Raw genomic sequence first — 19,881 nt, 5'->3', positions numbered from 1 at the left:
AAGTCCATTGATGGAGGAAGCACATCTGCCCCTCATATTAGCATCATGTCATCAGAAATGATGCATAGACACAACACCCAAAGACTTCGCAAAAGGCCAGCACTGCTGATGAGTGATGTGGCTGTGTGCTATGGGAGCAGAAAGGAAGGAAGACTTAATAAATAGGTTTTACTTTAGTCCTCATCAAGTCAGTTGACTTTTAAGCACCTGCTGAGAGAGGCTTGGGGCTAGTTACTGGGGAGACAGAGAAAAAAAGAGGCTGTACCTGCCTCAGGGGGGTCCCTGTCACAGGAACAATAAACAGGTACCTGATGCAGGTGTACGGCTATGAAAATCTCTTATCTTCAGAGACTTGAGCTGGGTCAGGACAGGCACCAAGGAGGAACCTAATACAAAGTGGAGAGAAGTCAAGGAAAGTTCCTGAGGAGGGCAGGCCTGGAGCTGAGTCTTGAAGCGTGATTAACGTTAGCCAAATCTATAAGGTGAGGGAAGGGTGTTCTGCGCAGAGGGGAAAGAATGCATGAAAGCATGGTGATGGGACAGATTGACTGAACGCCCCTATGGCTCGAGTGTCAAAGGCACATGGGAAAGAAGTCTGGAGAGGGGAAAAGCAGATGCTAGGCTTTGTGAAAGATTTGACGTTTATAGAAGCTGTTGAAGGCATTTAGTAGCAGAGCGACCTGCTTACATTTGCTTATTAGAAATCAGACCCTAGCAGAAGTGTCAGGGTGACATGGAGAAGGGGACAAGAGGCAGGGGATATTTTAGTGACTGAGGAGGAAAATGAGGTGGGTCCAAGGCAGGCAGCAGCGAGAGGATTCAAAGGAGTATGTCTGCGTGGTCTCCATGAGGTAGAGTTGAGAGAGCATGGAACTGAATGTGCACTACTTAAATGTCGATGGTGCAGGAACAGGAGGTATTTAGGACAATGTCCAGGTTTCTGCCTGGGACAGCTGGGTAGCCCATGGTGTCATCCAAAGCAAAGAGCATATAGAAGAAACAGATTGAGGGTCATTGTGAAGAGTATGGGAACCTATAGAACTTTCCAGTGGAGGTGTGCCAACACCACAGTGCACCATCTTCTTCCCTGGCCCAGCCTCCCTAAGCCCTGCCTCCCCTCCTCACATGCACAGGTTAAGCATTCCGCCTACCTGTAGGGAAGCTCACATGGAGAACTCCAGTCCAGATTTCTGGCTAGCAAGGCTCATAGCTTTGGGCTTCTAAGAGTGAGAGGCTCTATGACTTTCTCATTGCAACTGTCAGTGTGAGAGGGGTAGAGGTTGGGGTGTTTCTCTTGATAGGAGCTCCAGCCTTGCCATAATGGGTAACATTGACTGGGTTGACTTATGATGTGTGGCTGTTATATTAGTACAAAACATGGAGGTAATTGAAACTGTTACATTGTTTGTATACAATCCTGTGGCTTCAGGAACCATGATAGAAACACAGCAGTTAAGAGTGGACGGGACTGGGGACTGTGAAAATAGGCTTGGTTGCCTTTTCTAGAGAGTCTTTCTTAGATGAAACTTAAGTAAACTTTTTTTCTCTGCAGCAAAGGAAATATATTGCCTATTCTGAAGGACCCAGTTGTGGGGTTTTGAGTTATTTTTGAAATGTAAATCTCTGAACTTCTGCCGGTCTTAGAATGAGATTAGAAAAATTATTGAGAAGTATGATCCTCTTTAAGACAAAGAAACCCTGACAGCAACCTCTGTGAGCAAGGTTGTGAATACAGCATTTCTGAGGGTCATAAAGTTGTGACAGAGTGGGAGGTGGTTGGGACGCTTTTCAACATGGCTGCCAGGGGAACAAGCCACTATTTTCTGAATGTTGACTTTCTAGATGCTGTCTTGAATTCGTCTACCTTCAAGGCCAGGAGTTAGTAAATTTACTTCACTTTCTTTATTCCCAAATGCCAGCATATAGCCTGCATGGATGGACAGGTCCTAATGGGCTCAGATCACGTCCCCTCTTCTAAGGCAGACCGAAGCCTCCTTGTCCTTGAAGAGCAAATTTCCAGGATTCCCCCAACTTCTAAGGGTCATGAGTCTTTTAACCGCCATTCTTGGCCAAGCACGTGTCTTCTGCTGCAGTGCTTTCAGAACTGTGCGGGCATGCAGAGGGCAACTTTCCACGTGGAACCCAGCCGCTGTTTAACGATGCAATGCGAGCTGCCTGTGGAACACCACTTATGAATGTCATCGCTAATGGAAACTTTGAGAAATTGAGTCCCTGTATTTGTATCCAAACCATCTAAGTGGGTATTTCACTCAACCTGTTTCTTCACAGAGCCACACGTACCCTCCATCTGCCTGGAACCCCTCCCGGAGGGGACACCATGCACACTTCCCAGGATCAAGGAGCAGCGTGCTCACAGTTCACAAGAACCATAGACCAAGGCGCCTTTGCTCAGAGGCTGGAACAGCACTGGGCTGCTCATTCTGCTCTGGCCAGAAAGAGACAGGCTTCAGTAATATCAATGCTGTTCCTAGGCTTCTGCTTTGGATTTGAAAGGGATCTTTCCCCCTCTCACTTGAGCACGGAAGAGTTAGTCTCTTCTTACCCACCTCAGTTGGCTTTCTTCTCTCCCTCAAAGACCAAGGATGCAGTTTTGTCCTGGGAAGAGAGAGAGTTGTTTGGGATTAGCCTGGCTCTCTGTGGCAAGTGGGAGTTTCTCTTCTGTCTGCAGGTGCCAGGACCTCCACAGGTGAGGTTCCTTGTGGAAACCAAGGCTGTTCATGTTTCTCTCTTCCAGGGACGTTTTACTCCCTGCCCTTTATGATGCTTCCCATATCGGGCCCTTCTGCAGTACTGGTTCCATCTTTCAATCTTGTGGAGCCTCTGTGTTTGTGAGGCAGGTTCTGCATGGCCTGTTGAGTGGTATTTGCAGCCATCCCAGCAGCAAATATTTGAAAAAAGCAGCTCAAGTTCTACTTGGAGCCCAGCTTCTGTGTGAGCTATTGTGTGCACCACAACACTTCTTTGTGGCTGGTTTGTCCAAACTCTAAAATCAGCATAATTGGAAATTGATCCCATTGGTAAAGACTGTCAGGTAAACACAGAGCATGGAAAAGATGAGTGCAGCGCTATTCTCAAAAATGGCCTTGTGAAGATAAACCACTATGGATTGCAGCAAGATCTAGAAGGAGGTTTATGAAGGATGGACATTGTGCATGGGAGCCACAATCTGCACATGGTACTTTCTCCTAGAAACCTCCTACCCCTCGGCTTTCTCTTCCCAATTTTCTTCATGGGCTTCTCCTCTCACACCTTCTGCTAAAAGCCTCATGATCTCAGGGCTCCATCTTCCTGTTCTCATTCCATGCTCTTTCCCTAAGTGACCTCACCCACTTCCATGGCTTCAAACCACCACCATGTGCTGCTGACAAATTCTCCGGCTCAGACCTCACTTCAGAGATCTTTCCAGTTGACTTCTCCACCTGGAGAGAGTGGAGGCAGTAACACTCAGCTGACATGAAGTGGAGCTCACCATCTCTCCCCTGTCACCCCAAACCTGCTGCTCCCCTATACTTTGTCTTCCCAAGCTTGAATCAGAATAACCACCAGTCTCCCTCATATTCCCAATTCCCAGATCATCAAGCTTTCCTTCTCCTCACCACTGCCCTTCTAAGCCATCTCCAAGGGCTTCGGCTCATCTCCCAGCCTCCACTCCCACATCCCCCAGTCCAGGCTTTACACTGACAGCCATCATCTTTCGAACATACTCATCCAATTGTGCCTATGCTGCTCACATTTCAGCAGTTCCTCATCACCCAAAGATGAGGTCTACTCTCCTTGTTTTCAGCATTATAGATCTCAATCATTGGACCCCTGCCTATTTGTCCCACCTTGTTATATACTAGCCATTCTCTATCATTCACCCAAGTGCTTGCTCAGCCCCAAAGGTTCTCCTGGCTTGGTGCTTTGCTAATATGCTGTTCCTGCTTCCTGAGATGGCTTCCTCAGTAGGTCTGCCCGGTGATTCCAGGACTTCCAGAAGCTACCCCTTACTCCCCAGGGCAAACCAGAATGCACATTGTTCTGTGCCTGCCTAGAACCCTGAGTTGATTTAGCACTTGTCCTGAAACTATTATAAATGTTTTGTGTGAGTCAGCTATTTTCTTTGGATTAAAAGTTCCTTGGTGGCAGGGACATGCATGGCCCCCACAGCAAACATTCAAAATGTTGAGCAAATATCAGGATGCCCACACTTGCCAAGGAAGTCAAGCCAGCATACAGCAAAAGCATCTTAATCTTTCCCACACTGCCTAAGAGAGTGACTTTCTAGTCTGGGATCTCCATTGGCACGTCGATCAGAAGCAGCCCAGATGAAGCTAAATGGCTGTGTGCCAGCCAGAGGTGGGAACCCAGGAGGCATGCATGCCATCAATCATGTACCAGCTCCCACAGAAAACACCCCTGCTTGTCTTTGTCTCTCAACCATAGCCACAGCTTCGCAGAATGAAAAAAAAAAATATCTGAGGTTATGTGAGGTGGTTCTTAGCTTTGCATCCAACCCTGTGGCACCTGGACCACAAGAAAGGACCTGAACTTTTAGTTCGACTCTGCCTCTGGGTAACATCTTCACAGAATCTAGCATCCAAGTCATTGGAATTCCTGGCTTGGGAGGCGTGAAATGGTCCAGGTGCTCTCACTTTACTGGTTTATTTCCCTCCTCGTGGAGTTTTTTGTTTTAATTCCTGGCAAAGGAAGGTACCTTTTCTCCAACCAGAGGATGAAAGATTAGTAGGCTATGTTCTTAAGAACTGGGATTTCTTCTTCTTTGGTCATCAGTTCATGTTTCAAGAAGGAGAGCTCTTCAAGCACACAACACTGAGCTAGGCACTGACACCCACTTGCTATACAAGCAGAGTCAACATGTGCCTGCCTCAAGGAACATATGGCCAATCGGAGCTTACATTTCCCAGGAACATTATCTAGAGGTAACTTCTCAGGAAGGCCTGACTCACCATGTTATGTAGGAACCTTTTGTAGGAAGACAATTCCCAATGACCTGCGTTTTAACTATACAGGTGAGAGGGTCTTCCAGCCCTCAAATAGAAATTCTAGTTGTCAGATCTTTTGTGGAAAGGAATCTAGTATTGATTAGAGTATTCGTCTTGCAAAGCCCAGACTTTCACCTCTTTCTCCCCCAACTCTTAAAACCCTATATTGTCCTTTTGGCTTATAAATGACCCAGTTTACAACAATTTAGTAGCTGAGAACTCTGTTTTATCTTTGGTGGATTTTGCATGACTAAACTGTAGGGCACCCAGTGAAAATCTGGCCCATGAGATGCTCCATAATCTCTGGGACAGATTTTGCCCAAGTGTGCCTTGGGGTTACTCAGACTTCTCTGAATCATGATCATTGAGTTTTCTGGGCAGCAGCTTGGGCCTTTTCAAAGTAGCAAACATGAATCCTGGTGCCAAAGTTGTTAACAAGTCATTGGCCCAAAAGCCGGAGCTGTAGTTATTTGCTGCTCGCTCTGCAGAAGTATTAGCATTGTTTCAGCAACAACAAGACATGGTGGAGAACAAAGTCTGGTAAAATAGGTCCAGGATGTCACAGAAGGGACAGCACCAGAGCTGGCAGGGTCTGGACTCTGCCGAACCAGTTTGGGTCGAGGAGAATATAAGGGGTTGGTACTGTGTGCCTGAGGAAGCCTTGTCTCTCTGTGGTTACTGATGATCCCAGAGGGACCCTCCGCTTGTCACAATAGAATGAAGGGCCTCCAAGCACAAAATCAAGTGATTTCTTGCCTGAGATGACAGAGTTTGTTCTTAACATGGCGTGGGATATCCAATTCTGTTTCCCTAGAAGTTCCCCTTCTTTGGCCTTCATGTTACTGCACATCAAGAAGTGACCTCCCCAGGGCTACCCTCCCCTTGTATCTTTGAGTTTCAGGAACATCCCATACCCCCTTTCCGTAAGCCTATGTTTGGTTCCCCCGGGGCGGGGGTGGGGCAGGGCCTGATTTCAGCATAGGCCAGGTTTCTTTAATCAATCCCAGTTAACTACTTTAAAAATTTTTAATTGGAAGGTTCCCACTGACTCTGGAGTATTTGTCAGTGCCTCAGAATAAAGCAGTTGGCAATAGACAGTGTCTTGTAATCAACATGGTTAGTAATGGATAATACTTTATAGGAAACATGAATAATATTTACCCAGTACGTCAACATTTCTAAGTACTTTGCCGTCATTGTTTACCCAGCCCTAGCACTGACGGGCTATTTGGCCCTCATCTCGCGAGAAGTCGATACGATGTAGGTAAAAGCTAGGAATCGGGAGGTCTGGTTCTAGTTCCCAGTTCACCACATACTTGCTCCGTAACCTAGACTTAATGACTTAATTTTGCCATCTGTAAAATGAGCAAGGAGTGGATTCTAGAATCTACTAGCTGATTCTAGAGATGTCTCAAAGATCTTATCAGCTCAAAAACTCTAAGAGAGCATGGGCAAGTGCTTTGTTCTGGTTGTACTTAGCAAGGTGATAATTCTCATGAATTCTGATACAGTTTCTATTTAATTTTCCCAACTCTAGAGTCCCAGATTTGGGCTTATTTCAGATATGCTTTGGAATTTCTATTGTCCTATTGTCTAGCCAGTCTCTGGGCCCTTCCAGTCCTGGTACCTTTGTCGTCAATATTCAAGAAAAAGGTTAGGAACACATCCAGATACATTCCATAACTTGGAGAAGAGGTCAGCAGTCGCGCTCGCGCACCTCCCCCCCCCCCCCCCACACACACACAAGTGATAGTTTGGAGTCTGATGCCCTAATTCGCACTGGAGCAGGAAGGCAGAAGAAAGATTAGGCTAAGAATGACAACAGCCCCACCCATGGAGCCCTGCAGTTGCCTGGTTGACCTATCGCTGTGGAAAGCAGAGGAAACAGCATGTGAAGAGCTACACTGAACCTAGAAAGACGTTTTCTTTGAGATGAAGACTCATCATATGTAGTTTTAGCATTCTAAGTCAGTAATGAAGTAGTCTGACCAAAGCAGTGGTTCCTTGGCATGTTTTTGGTCATGAACCCCTCTGAGAATCTTATGGAAACTATGGATGCCTTCTGCCCAGAAAAATAAACATATTTACAAATTGGGATATAATTTTAAGGAATTTCCTATATGCCCTGAAGCCCACAGACCCCAGTTAACAACCCCTAGTCTAAAGTAGATTAAGGGAACCCAACAGCAAGAATATCAGGGCAAGACCAAGATTTTGAAGTCCAGAATTTGCTGCCAAAATTGAATTGAACGAATAGTAACATACAGGGTTTTTTTTTTTTCTTTTTTTTTCTTCCCCTCTGGCCATCACTTTCCTTTCCTTTCTCTACTCCCATATCTTTCGTCATCTCTTCTCGTTCCCTTTCAATTTCTCTCCCCATCTCTTGCGCATCTTGCACCACAGATGTTCCAGCCTGGTTAAAAAGCCTCCGCCTGCACAAATATGCCGCGCTTTTCTCCCAGATGACCTATGAGGAAATGATGGCCCTCACTGAGTGCCAGCTGGAGGCTCAGGTAAGTGCTTCAGGCGACCGTCCCCTGAGAAGCTGCCCCAGGTGGAACCTGAAGCTGAAGCCCAAGACAGACCTTGTTTGGACCCATACCTATACCCACCCAGTAGCTTGCCTTATTCTAGGAACTGTCAGGTGCTGGCCAGCATTGCATGGTGAGTAAGGCTGGGTTCTTGCCTTCAGGGTCCTGTAGGAGATGGGGACCAGCAGGTAACTAAATGAGACTCAGTGAGAAAGAGTATTATGAAAAAGGTATGACCTAGGTGCACGCTCTACGTTCAAGGTGCCAGGGAGGAATCAGTGGAGTGGCCTAGAAGTAATATTTGACCAAGGCCTCAAAGAGTCTGTGTCCCTGCTTTTGCTTTCCTTGCCCTGTCCCTCCATCTGTCCAGCTAGGGTTTGTTTGGACAATGACAAATTGGCTGTCGGTTGTCCAGTCTCGTTTTCAAATCAGCTAAATTTTAGTAGTTAATGAGTCAAAGCACCAAGTCATGCCTCAGACATTCCCCAACACAAAGCATTTTCAGACTGGACTCAGCTGAGATTGGAGTAAGTTGTACAAAATCCTTTCTCTTTCTTCTAACTACCTTGAATAATGTGGGATAGTCGTAGAGAATGAAATTACTCCAAGGCTCAGATTTCATTTCTCTATGTTTGCCCATAAAAGAACAAAGTTCTCCCTTCCTTCTAAGGCATCTTTCCCCAAGTGTGGATACCAAAGGCTAGGCCGTCAATAGACACTCCCCCCCAAAACTAAGCATGCTTCGTACCATGCTGTGCTCGAGTAAATAAATCTGACCAATGTCTTTGTTTCCCTTGCTTAAAATGCCATTTGCATGTTTCTAATTGACCTCAGTTTTCCTTTGAGCAATGATTTAAAAGAATTAATGGTCTGAACAAGCTAACAGTATTTCCCTTGCAGGAAGAGGAGATTGTACCATTTGGGGCAGGACTGCTCTGGACACATACCTCCCAGCTCATGCTGGTTTCCCATTGCATATTCAGTACCCTCAGTTAACCTCTGCAGGCCTGGCTGAATACCAGTATTGAGAAACAAGACAAAGCCCAAAGGCACTGCACATTCTCAGAGGATGAAAGGCACTAATTTCAACTTCCTAACACTTCTCCTGCTGCTTTTTAGATCTTGATTGCTCCTTGAGATCCCAGGGGTTGATGAAAGCTACTTCTAAGAGCATTTTTTATGTTTGGGGTCAGAGTTGAGGGGAAAAAAACTAAGTCCTCAGTTACTGACTGGAGAAAACAAAAACAAAAACCAAAAAACAAACAAGAAATAATTGACAGAGAGGGCTAAGCCAGAGGCCAGCACAAACTTTTCAGAGTAATTTAATTCACTTGAACCCAAAGTCAAGGTAAACAGAAATCTGCCCCCTAGCACTTCATCTTAGAGAGTGAGTTCAGTTGTCATTTGAATGTTAATATCTCTGAAGGAGAGGTCTCTGGTGTGCCCCCTCTTTTCCTTCTTTAAGAGGAATCCTATGACTAGTTGCAGGAAGTCACCAGAAGTTTGTATTAGAGACCTGACTTAAGAAAGGATCTTCTGCTCAGAAATATGCAGTATGTGTCGTCAACAAGTGTTTAAATACATCTGTAGGCTCTGCATTGCACACAGTTAAGACAAAATCCACAGCCCTAACTGTGAATCCTAATCATTTAGCTGAAGTGATGACTAAACTATAGTTTTACGTTCTGTCCTACTCTGGTTTTCCTTATGGAGACCAAAGATGACCTGCAAACTGCCAAAAATTGCCCTGTGTTATAGGACACACAGTGAGAATTGTACCAGCCGTCCCATGTTCTTGAGTTGGGAAAACCTAGGAAAGGTTTGAGAAAACAGTGAAGATCTGGATGGGATTCGAACCTTCAGGCAAACTGAGGGGCTGAAATGATAAAATACGGAGAAGAGGGTGTATGACTTTAAAATGATCCTTTGCAACTGTGAAGACATTTCATGCTGGGTGGGTAATTGCCTATTCTAGCCCCCTCTCTCCTCTCCTAAAGGTCGCCACCAAAGGACACAGGCAAATGGGTAGACAGATGTAGTGAAAACATTTAGTAAGGAGAGGTTTTATGACAATGAGTACTGAAGAGAGAGACAAATGGATACTTACTAGTCTGCAAATGTAGGAACCAAGATGACAGTAAATAGCCTCCAAGAGTCTCTAAACTGGTTCTTAAAAATATATCTTTAAATGCAACTTTTGTTTAATTACAGAATGTTACCAAAGGTGCAAGACACAAAATTGTCATCAGTATTCAGAAACTAAAAGAAAGACAAAACCTCCTGAAGTCTTTGGAAAGGGTAAGTTATCCCCAGGTGAAGGCACATCTCCACCTTCATCACAGGGAAATTCTCAGTTGAAGGTGTCCCCAGCAGACCTTACAGAGTGTATCCCTTGTTTCCCTACCAGAGGCAGAAAAACATGAAAGGATTTTCAGGTGAACTGTCCTGGTCCCCCATGCTTCTGGGTAACCTGACTGCTGAAATGTACTTATTCCCTGGGTTGAGGCAGCCTGTGACTGGCCATCCCGGAAACTCCCGGTTCAGTAGAGAGAATGAAAATCATTTCGCTGATAAGCACCTATCAGCTGCTACTGTCCCTTTTTGTTTGTTGCTTAAACAAGTTCTCTTCCTGTCTTTGTATCCGGACATCACCCTGGTAATGATATTTTTAGGACGTGGTGGCTTTATGATTTCATCTGAGGTGTAGAGGAGAGCAGGCCTGTTCCTGGGCTGCCCTCTGCCCCAAGTGGGGATTCTTGTGCATTGCTGATGGGAGGGGGTCGGGACTGGTGGGTGGAAAGTTCTGTAGGGATGTGCCACCTGCAGCGCCTGAGTGGTGAGGTCTCTAGAGTGTCCAGGCTGCCTTTGGAAGGAAACAAAGTATTGAGAGAGGAAGGGCTAATGCAGGTTTTGAGAACATAAACATTTGAATGCAGTGAGAGGGGTTTTTTTAATATATAAAACTGGGGGGCACCCGGGTGTCTCAGTTGGTTAAGCATCCGGCTTCAGCTCAGGTCATGATCTCACGGTTCGTGGGTTCAAGCCCCACGTCGGGCTCTGTGCTGACAACTCAGAGCCTGGAGCCTGTTTCAGATTCTGTGTCTCCCTCTCTCTCTGACCCTAACCTGCTCGCTCGCTCTCTCTCTCTCTCTCTCTTTCAGAAATAAATAAAACAATTTAAAAAAATTTTTTAAATGGGTGTATATAGGGACACCTGGCTGGCTCAGTCAGAAGAGCATATGAGTCTTGATCTCGGGGTCATAAGTTGGGTGTAGAGGTTACTCAAACAAATAAAACTTTAACAACTGTTTTAAAAGATGTGTGTATATAATTTTGCATACAAAACATAAAGTTATATTTAATGCATATCACATAAAATATAAAATATAGGTGTAGAATATGCATACATAACTTTATAAGGAAAGTGGGTTTTAAAACCATGGAACAGAGAGAGGCTACTCACATGCCCATCGTGCTGAAAGGTCTGCCCTTAATTAAAGTGAGTCACAAATGACAAGTGACCTATCCAAATGAACCCGAGGTTATTGTTCTTAATTTTATGATAACTCCTTCACCAAGCAGTTTGTCTAACAGAGTGATGATTATCATCTTTATTATAAGAAACCATTCTCTTTTGGGGACGATTCAAAAGGCCGGTTTCCTCCTCCTCTGTTAGATCGCACAGAAAGCTTTCTGCATAAGGACTAGCTTGCTAAGTATTACGGTGAATGGGTGACTGTCTTCTCTCCCCACCCCCCTTACCTCCGGAGCATCCTTCGGGAACTCACAGGAACTCTGGCATTGAGGAAATGCACCGACCCGAAAGACAGAGATGGAACTGCTGTTTGCTCTAGTCCCTGTGGCCTTGGGCCATATCACAGGGTAACAAGGGCACAGGGTGGCAACAGGTGGCCTTGATATGCCACAGACTTTCTATCTGGCTTTTGATAAGTCCGTGTCATTCCACACCTACGATGATATTGATTCCACAAAAATACTTTCTGCCTGGTTCACTGGAATGGGAACTTTTTTAAGTTTATTTTTATTTATTTTTGAGAGAGAGAGAACAAGCAGGGAAGGGGCAGAGAGAGGGAGAGAGAGAATCCCAAGCAGGCTCTGCACTCATGAACTCGTGAAGTGTGAGGTCATGACTCGAGCCGAAATCAAGAGGCTGATGCTCAACTGACTGAGCCACTCAGGTGCTGGAACAGGAATTGATAAAATGATGACAAATGTAATACAAACTCTGAGAGCAGCAAATGGTCAAGAGCAGAGCAGTACTGAGTTTACTTTGACATCCTTGAGGAGGGAAGCTTATGTGTCTATGAGACCAGTGCGTTAAGCTTGCTTCGGAACACTTGCGTTGGGACACCTGAACTTATCCCTTATCCCTTTGGGAGCTGATGACCTGGGGTTGGGGGTCCTCAGCAGCCCCTTGGCTGTGTTCTCTCTCCTCTGGGACCAAGGCTCTCCTACACTTTGAGGGAGGGAGTTTACCACTTGGGCCACCAGTGGCAGACTTGGTCAGTCCTGTCTCTGGTGATCCCAGATGTCCTGAGCGGATTATGCTGTTGGAAATGCTGTCATCAGGCCCCTGCTTGCGTACAGCATTCTTACCTCACACAGAACCTGGGGCCCCGCCCATGGCTAGTTCATAATCAGAAGTTGCTGCAGATAAGCTCCATGTCCAGATCTCTTCCACTCAGCCTGAACACTTACTAAGCAGCTGCCTTGGACTAGATTTACCCCATCCACTGGAGGCTAACCGTGAGCAACACAGTAATATGTGGCTCCTGCCTTGGGGAGCTTGAGATGCACACTGCGACGCATACGTGTGGCAGAGACACAGCCGGTGCTCTCAAATCCCCTGTGATCAGTGCCATCACCAAGGCAGGTAGGAGAATCCTCCTGGGATGAAACACAGCACTCTGCAGTGGTGACAAAGAGGGAAACCTTAGAGGGCCCGGTACTGGGTGGAAGACTCGTCAGGAGCCTACGGCCAGACTTGGTGTACCCTTGAGCTAAGGCAGGGGCTGCGGGGGTGGAAAGGGATAAGAGAGGTCATTTAGCAGAAGTCCATGCATTGGCCTCGGCGCCATGCCATTTGGAAACAGCAAATATAGGAGTGGCCAGGTTTGGAGAAGTAGAGGTCAGTTGGACCAATCGAGTCTAAGGTGCCTATGGGACACTCAGGCAGAAAAGGCAAATTAGTGGCCGGAAGAACAAGGTGAGAGTCCACAAGGGCTTGGAAGACGCGTCCTTGGGTCATCTGTACATAAATGGCAGTTGGCTCCCCGAGAAGTGTATGCTAAGTGGTTAGAGCTGAGGCCACGCCCTGAGAAGCACCATCCGGAAGATATGGAAGGGTTGAACAGTGACAGGCTGAGCCCACCCAGGGGGTGGGAGAAGCGTTTGAAGGAGCGAACCCCATCAGGTGCTGTGGATGTGTCCCCTACAGTGAGGACTGAACAGCGCCCCCCGGAACTGGCTGCCAGCGGGTCACTGGTGGCCATAATGAGAGGGGATACAAGGAGAAGGGAGGGATAGAAGCAGAAACCCACGAAGCCAGGAGTGTGAATGGGTGATGAGGCCATGGGGTAAGGAAGTACAGACTTCTCAAGATGTTTGGTGGAAAAGAAAAAGTTAAGATTAGAATGGTAGCTGGGGCAGACTTTTCACCATTGATCTTTAATAACAGAGTGTTTCCACGTGCTTTTTATTCACTGTCCTTTTTCAACTAACTCCCGAACTGTGAAGCTAAACTATTCCCTGGGAACCGGGCACAAAGAAAGGACACACACACACAGTGTCCCCACAGTACCCTGTCCTGACTGCACGCGCTCACTGTATGGGCCCCAGGAGCTGTAAGCATCTCAGGACAAGGATTCTGTTGCATTTGTTTCTAGGTCCCTGATGCCTCGCAGTGCCTGGCTCCCAGTAGGGCTCAGCTGGAGTGTGGTGAAGGAAAGGTGGCAGGGGAGTAGGTTCAGTAAGTGCACGAGTGCTGTCTACCATGTGAGAGGTCCTGTCCTTCCCACCCGGGGGCCACGGTCAGCACGTAAGTGCTGAGACCCTGGCTTCCCCAGCTCTGTCTTCCAGATGATTTGCCCCTTGCGGCCATCATGTGCCCTGAGAAAGGTTCCAAACCAGTCTTACTCTAAGACCTAAGAAAGCCAGGTAGGGGTTGGCAAGTAGCTGCCTATCCTGCGCGTGGGCCCTGAGCTGTGCCACCAAGCTGATTCCTGGCCCTGGGGAGCCGGCCTCCGTGGAGCCCCTCTGTCGTGAGCTCCTCAGCGAGGTGCATTAGTGAACGGACAGCTTCGTTTTGCCTCTTTGTGTTTATAATGTAGGGGAGTGTATTTATGGTCTGAAAGATCAAGAGACTTGGGTTGGTTCCCTATTTTTGTCAACATGGAGAATTAATTCCCACAGCTAGTTGAGACACTGGATTAAGTCCCACTTGGGCCATTTTCTAACTTCCTTCTCAACTTGGGCACTCAGTGTTGAGTTCTAGAATTGATTTTTGAAGAGTCAGATAGGTAACCCCATGGAGGCTGGCAAAAGGGGCATGGTTAACCTGTTGTTAGCCAAGTGTTTTCTTTGAGGCAGTGGCTTCAAGTCAATGGTGGGGGGGGGGGGGGAGCCAAACAAAGCTCTGCATGATTCCTGATAAGTTATGTTTGACAGAAAATGTCCATCATTATTCGTTAGGTTTATGGTTTCCTTTTTGGTATGGTTGTCTCCAGTGGAGTAAGTTAAGATTTGAACTTGGGACAAGTGTATGTTTCCTGTTTCAAAGAGTTCAGCTCTTAGCATAATCAAAATCTCCTTCCTCCATCACTGAGTAACTACGGAAGCCTTTTCGCATGTGACAGGAGCAGGCAAGGGTTGTTTGGTGGCAGTGGACACAATGTCACAAGGGTACATTTCTCACCTCAGTGGTAGCTGTCACATGGGATGGCATGGCAGGGTGCATGTGATCTCCCAAATAGGCCGGCCAGCTCTGCCGCCTCAGCTCCCACTCAGTGAGGAAGCTTCATCCCTTCTCTCTCCTTTCCCTTTCCCCCCTGCCCCCAGTCAGGGGCTGGAGAAGATCAGAAGGCCCCACGTCCCAGGTGCCTGTTGGCGGTGGGCAGGAAGTGGAGGACCTCGAGACGGGAATCCCTGTCACCCCAGTCGGCACATAGTTGGGTCAGGAAAGGCAATAGGTGCTCTCCTGGCTTAGGTCAGCTAGCTTGCTTCCATGTGCCCTGCCCTGATAGATCAGCAGGTCCAAAACAAGGGACCAGTCATGTGACTCCATGACTCATGCATCACGTTTGCTGGCACAGGCAGCAAGCTAAGTCTTTCCTCCACCATATCCACCAGGTTTAGAAGGAAGGCGGTAGACTCTTCAGCCCTCCTCTTTGAAAGAAAAATGGACTCTCTCCTCTACAATGGGCTGGACGTTCTCCTCTAAACCCATCTCTGGCCAGGACTGAAACAATTCTGATGGCTACTTAGCATTTCACTTTTCCTCAAAAGCCCTGGGTGCCAACTAGGCTAAGTTTCTGCTTCCAACCTCCTGAGCAAAGCAGGTTCCTGCCAGTGGTGGGGCTGGGCTATTGGTGTTTTGCTGCTCCGGAATGAAATGTGCCTGTCCAAGGCTGCCATCCTCCAGTTTCCGTTTTCTAATCGATTGGTAGGAAGTCCAATGTGCTATCCATTGCACTACAGACCCTCTAATCGACTGATCAGAAAGTCAGGGTATAGACGTGATTGTGTTCCTTGACACCACCAAGCAATTTTTCTTAGAGGATCCCAGGAATGGACTGGTACTCATGCTTCAGGCTTTTGAAATTATGTCCTTGCTATTCTGGGCTCTCGGGAGATTAAATACTTCATTAGTAATCAGGGCCTTGATTGTCAGTGTCCTTCCCAGGTCCCACGAAGAGGTCTGTTGCAAAAGCACTGGGGCAGCACTGGGGCAGAGGGCTGGACCACTCTCCATGCTAAAAAACATTCCCAGGCCCTGACCCCCAGCCACAAGCATCAGAGTCTGTTCTGTACCTCTGTGAGGATCTGGCACATAGATAAATGTCAATCAGAATCAGCATTCACTCCTTTTCCTAATAAATAACGGCCTGTATGTCAAACTGTATGTGCAGAAGGGCCCAATTTTATTATACAACATATAAAGCCATTTATATTATATATAATTTTAGTTGATCTTTGAACAGTAGGGGGCACTGACTCCTCCCCTGTGCAGCTGAAAATCCATGTGTAACTTCTGACTCCCCAAAAACTAAATACTAATAGCCTACTGTTGACTGGAAGCCTTACTGAACATACACTGTATGCTATATGTGTTATGTTCTGTATTCTTATAATAAAGTAAGCTACAGAGTAGAAAATGCTAAGAAAATCATCAATAAATTCATAACACTGTACTGTATCAAAAAAATCCACATGTAAGTGGATACGCACAGTTCAAACGCATGTTGTTCAGGAGTCAACTGTATAGTATACATATATTATCCATCTTTCTCTCCAGAATGATTCTTTGACAACATGTCGCTCCCTTGCTTAAAACTTCCCCTGAATGTCCCTTCTCATTTAGAAAAATTCCCTGCGTCCTTGCCTCCATGCTCAGGCCCTGGTAGAAACCTCATTTCCCACCTTCTCCTCTCACCATCCGGTTCCACCTCCTTGCTATTTCTCATACACCCTGGGCATGCCCCCCACTCATGCATCTGCCCTCACCGCGTCCTCTGTAGGGAGCACGCTTTCCCAGGACCCTCGTGCTCACAGTCATTTGGGTTCCCAGTCCAACGTCAGCCCCCAAGAGCCTCCCCTCACAGCCGCCCTAGCCTGCACCCTCGCACAATATTTTCATCTCAGGCTGCGGTGTAGACTCCCCAAGGGAACCAGAAAGGCTCTTCCCACCATGTCGTCTTGCCTAGCACAGTGCTCAGTTCATCAGTGTATCAGAGCGCTTGACACATACCCATTAACTTAACAAAGAAGCACATGACACAGTGATCTGACCCTGACCTGCAGCTTTACAAATATTAACATCCTCAAAACTACCCAGTGAGGCAGATCATGTTATCTTTATGTTATACATGGAGAAACTGAGGCACAAAGAGGTTATTTACCCAAGGCCATACAGTAGTGTCAGAATTTGAACCCCAGCACCTGTCCTAGAGTCAGTATTCTTTAAAGTTTTATTTGTTTTGAGAGAGATGGAGAGAGCCAGCAAGGGATGGGGAGGGAGCGGGGGGGTGGGGGGTGGGGAGAGAGAGAGAGAGAGAGAGAATCCCTAGCAGTCTCTTCACTGTTAGGGCAGAGCCCAAGGTGGGGCTTGATGCCACATACTGTGAGATCATGATCTGAGTAAGATCAAGAGTCAGACACTTCACTGACTGAGCCACCCAGGTGCACGCCCCCCTCCCCTGCCCAGTGTCTATATTCTTAACCACTACGCTGTGATGCTGGTGTTGTGGGCTGAGTGAGGGTGTGAACGAGCAGGTCCCTTCATCCTACACCTGTGTAGGTGACAGGAAATTACCACAAGACCCCAGCTTTATTATATAGCTTCTAAAGTGTGTGCATGTAAAATATATAAATGCTTTTTATAGAAATTCAGTGAGGAAGCCAGGGAAGGAAATGTACAAAACCGTTTTAGTGATCACCTCTAGCTGGTGGGATTTTCAGGTGATATATATTTTCCTCACTATGCATATCTGTATTTTGCCAAGTTTTCTACCAGGGCTAATAATAGAATGATAAAATTAAAATGGCTGCATTTCCAAAGACTGCTGGGATAAAGGGGCAGCAGCTGTGAGTCCCGTCTGGGAGCAGCTCCGGGCACGGGTGGGAGGGAGACGTCGAGGTGGGCCACCCCCGGTGCTGACCCTAACAGAAGTCTTCTCCCTTTGGCCATCCAGGACATCATCGAGGGGGGCAACCTGCGCATCCCGCTCCAGGAACTGCACCAGATGATCCTGACTCCCATCAAGGCCTACAGCTCCCCCAGCACCACCCCTGAGGCTCGCCTCCGGGAGTCCCAGGCCCCCCACCCGCCCTCACTGATGGGCCCGGAGGCCCAGAGCCCTGACTGCAAAGACAGTGCCACGGCCACCGGTGCCACAGCCACCGCCTCCGCTGGGGCCAGCGGTGGGCTCCAGCCACACCAGCTGAGTAGCTGTGATGGGGAGCTGGCCGTCGCCCCCCTGCCGGAGGGGGATCTCCCCGGGCAGTTCACACGTGTCATGGGGAAAGGTAGAACCTGATTCTCTCACCTCCCCCACTGTTCTCACAACACCACTGATCAGAGCTCCTGGTTCCTGAGGGGCTTGCCCAGGGTGCTGGATAAACCTGTCAAGGTAGATGCCCATTAGCCCATTTGCAGATGAGGAGAGTGAGGCTCAAAGGTTGTCATTTGGAACTGAACTCCAATCTCTCTGACCCCCAAAGGCCTTTTCCTTAACCCTGTCTCCTTTCTCTTCCACTCCCTCAATGCTGGGCCCTCCTAGCAGAGTGAGTACTCCTTGGGCCTCTGGGCCCATGGGCGGAAGGAAGTCAGCCCTTCCTTAATACAGACTGCTCCTTGAAGGCACCGTGGCCATGCTGTGTGCCTGTCTGGAGGGCAGACAGAATTCTCATGTGGTCCTTTGGGTATGAGCACTCTTTCTACCTCCCCTGTGCTGGCACGGTGACTACGTGATTATCTTTGCAAAGTCCAGTGTTAGAGTAATTTGTGCTCACGTGGGGTGTTTCACAAAGTATGATTATTTTAAGAACGCAGTGAATGCCAGTACTTTCCTTTGGGAAGGAGAAACAATTTTTTCTTCTTTATTTTCCAATATTTCAGATCATTTTAAAGAACCCAAGTTTTTACCAAAAGAAATGGACACCTGAGTCTTAGAGGTGCAGTGAGAAACTCCCCCGTGTGTCCATGTCCTAAAAAGAAGGACTTAGATCCACAGGTATCTGGTTCAGAGGAGACGATCTGTATCATCCCTTTGAGCTGAGATGGCCAGGGTGGGTCCCTGGTCTCCTCCCACTCACCTCCTAGCTCTCTCTACTTCCCAGCCTCCCACCCTCTAGGGGGGCTCTTCACAGTGTGGGATTAGAACAGATGACCCCATGGGTAAAGATACCCATGGGGGTGGACACCTGAGTATAACCCATGGTGGGCTCAGAGACCCGAACTCCTCAGGCATGGCTTCTTTTTACAGTTTCGCTACTTTCAAATAAATTATAAATGCATGCTCAACATAAAAAATCAAAACTAAGCAAAACGATGGAAAGTAAAAAATAACCTGCCCCCAAGCCCGCCTATCTACCTTTGCAGAGGTGACTGCTATAAACAGGTTTAGAATATCCCCTCAGGAACTTTGTAATAATCCCATACAAGCAACATGAGAACCTGTTTTACACACAAACAGGTGTTGTTTACACATTTTTCTGCAGCTTGTCTTTCGTACATTATATACTTTTAACATTTCTATCGATACAATATCACCACCCTGTTCTTTTTTAAACAGTTGCATGCTGTTCCACTATATGCATAAAGCGTAATTTAACAGGACCCCAATTAAAGGACACTGAGGTGGTTTTCAAGTTTTTGTTACTACAAACAATGCTATACTGAAAATCTATGTGCAAAGACATAATCTAAGTGGGATTCTGTGACATACTGGCTGTTCAGGATTAGGAAGAGAAAGGAGTCATGATGCCCAGGTTTGAAGCTTGGTCTACTTGAGTACAAGGCATTTTCACTTCTAATTGACATTTTTTGTCCAACCATCTCCGTCACAGCCTTCTATACACCCCCATCAAAACCAGAGCATCAGAGCCTCTAGGATGAGATGCGGATGCTGGCGGGGCCATGAGAACCCCAGTGGGTGTGTGCATTCTACTTGCAGACCGACTCTGCTCGGTCTTTACTGCTTCAGTTACTTGAGTGTGTAGGTGAACGTGTGTGTGTGTGTGTGTGTGTGTGTGTGTAGAAAGGTGTGTTATCACTTTGAGAAAATAACCCTCCACTGATGGAGTAGCAGGCTTCCTGCCCGTCCGTGTGCCCACACACCTCATGTCCTAAAAGATGTGCCAGCCTCATTCCTCCAAATGAGGTACACAGTTCATTCATCAAATTATGGAGACTGCTCTCTGAGAACGTTGATGGTCTTTGATGCCTTTGAACTCTCTTCTCAAAAGGAGCCTCTTTCAAAGATAGAGCTCAGGACACGACTGCATTCTTCTCCCAGAGTGTCTCAGGCAGGATTGCAGAAGGCTTAATATAGAATGGTATGCCTGGAATTAAGCAAAGGGGCTTCTCAAGGCGAGGGCTCCTGTGG

At 47.1% G+C, this 19,881-nt stretch overlaps 1 protein-coding gene across 3 annotated transcripts in view; it reads left to right on the top strand.

The window, feature by feature from the left end:
• SAMD4A (sterile alpha motif domain containing 4A) overlaps nt 1-19,881 on the top strand; it is a 96,711-nt gene that overhangs the window by 52,510 nt on the left and 24,320 nt on the right. For all 3 annotated transcript variants that reach the window (XM_039240502.1, XM_039240503.1, XM_039240501.1), the window contains 3 exons: nt 7,410-7,519; nt 9,749-9,835; nt 17,467-17,800. In XM_039240502.1, coding sequence (XP_039096433.1) covers nt 7,410-7,519; nt 9,749-9,835; nt 17,467-17,800 — 531 coding nt within the window. The remainder of the gene's footprint in view (nt 1-7,409; nt 7,520-9,748; nt 9,836-17,466; nt 17,801-19,881) is intronic.

Source organism: Hyaena hyaena, unplaced genomic scaffold (genome assembly GCF_003009895.1).
Source record: "Hyaena hyaena isolate Hyena2069 unplaced genomic scaffold, ASM300989v1 scaffold_175, whole genome shotgun sequence".
Classification (NCBI taxonomy): domain Eukaryota; kingdom Metazoa; phylum Chordata; class Mammalia; order Carnivora; family Hyaenidae; genus Hyaena; species Hyaena hyaena.
This window is presented reverse-complemented; position numbering and strand designations above follow the sequence as displayed.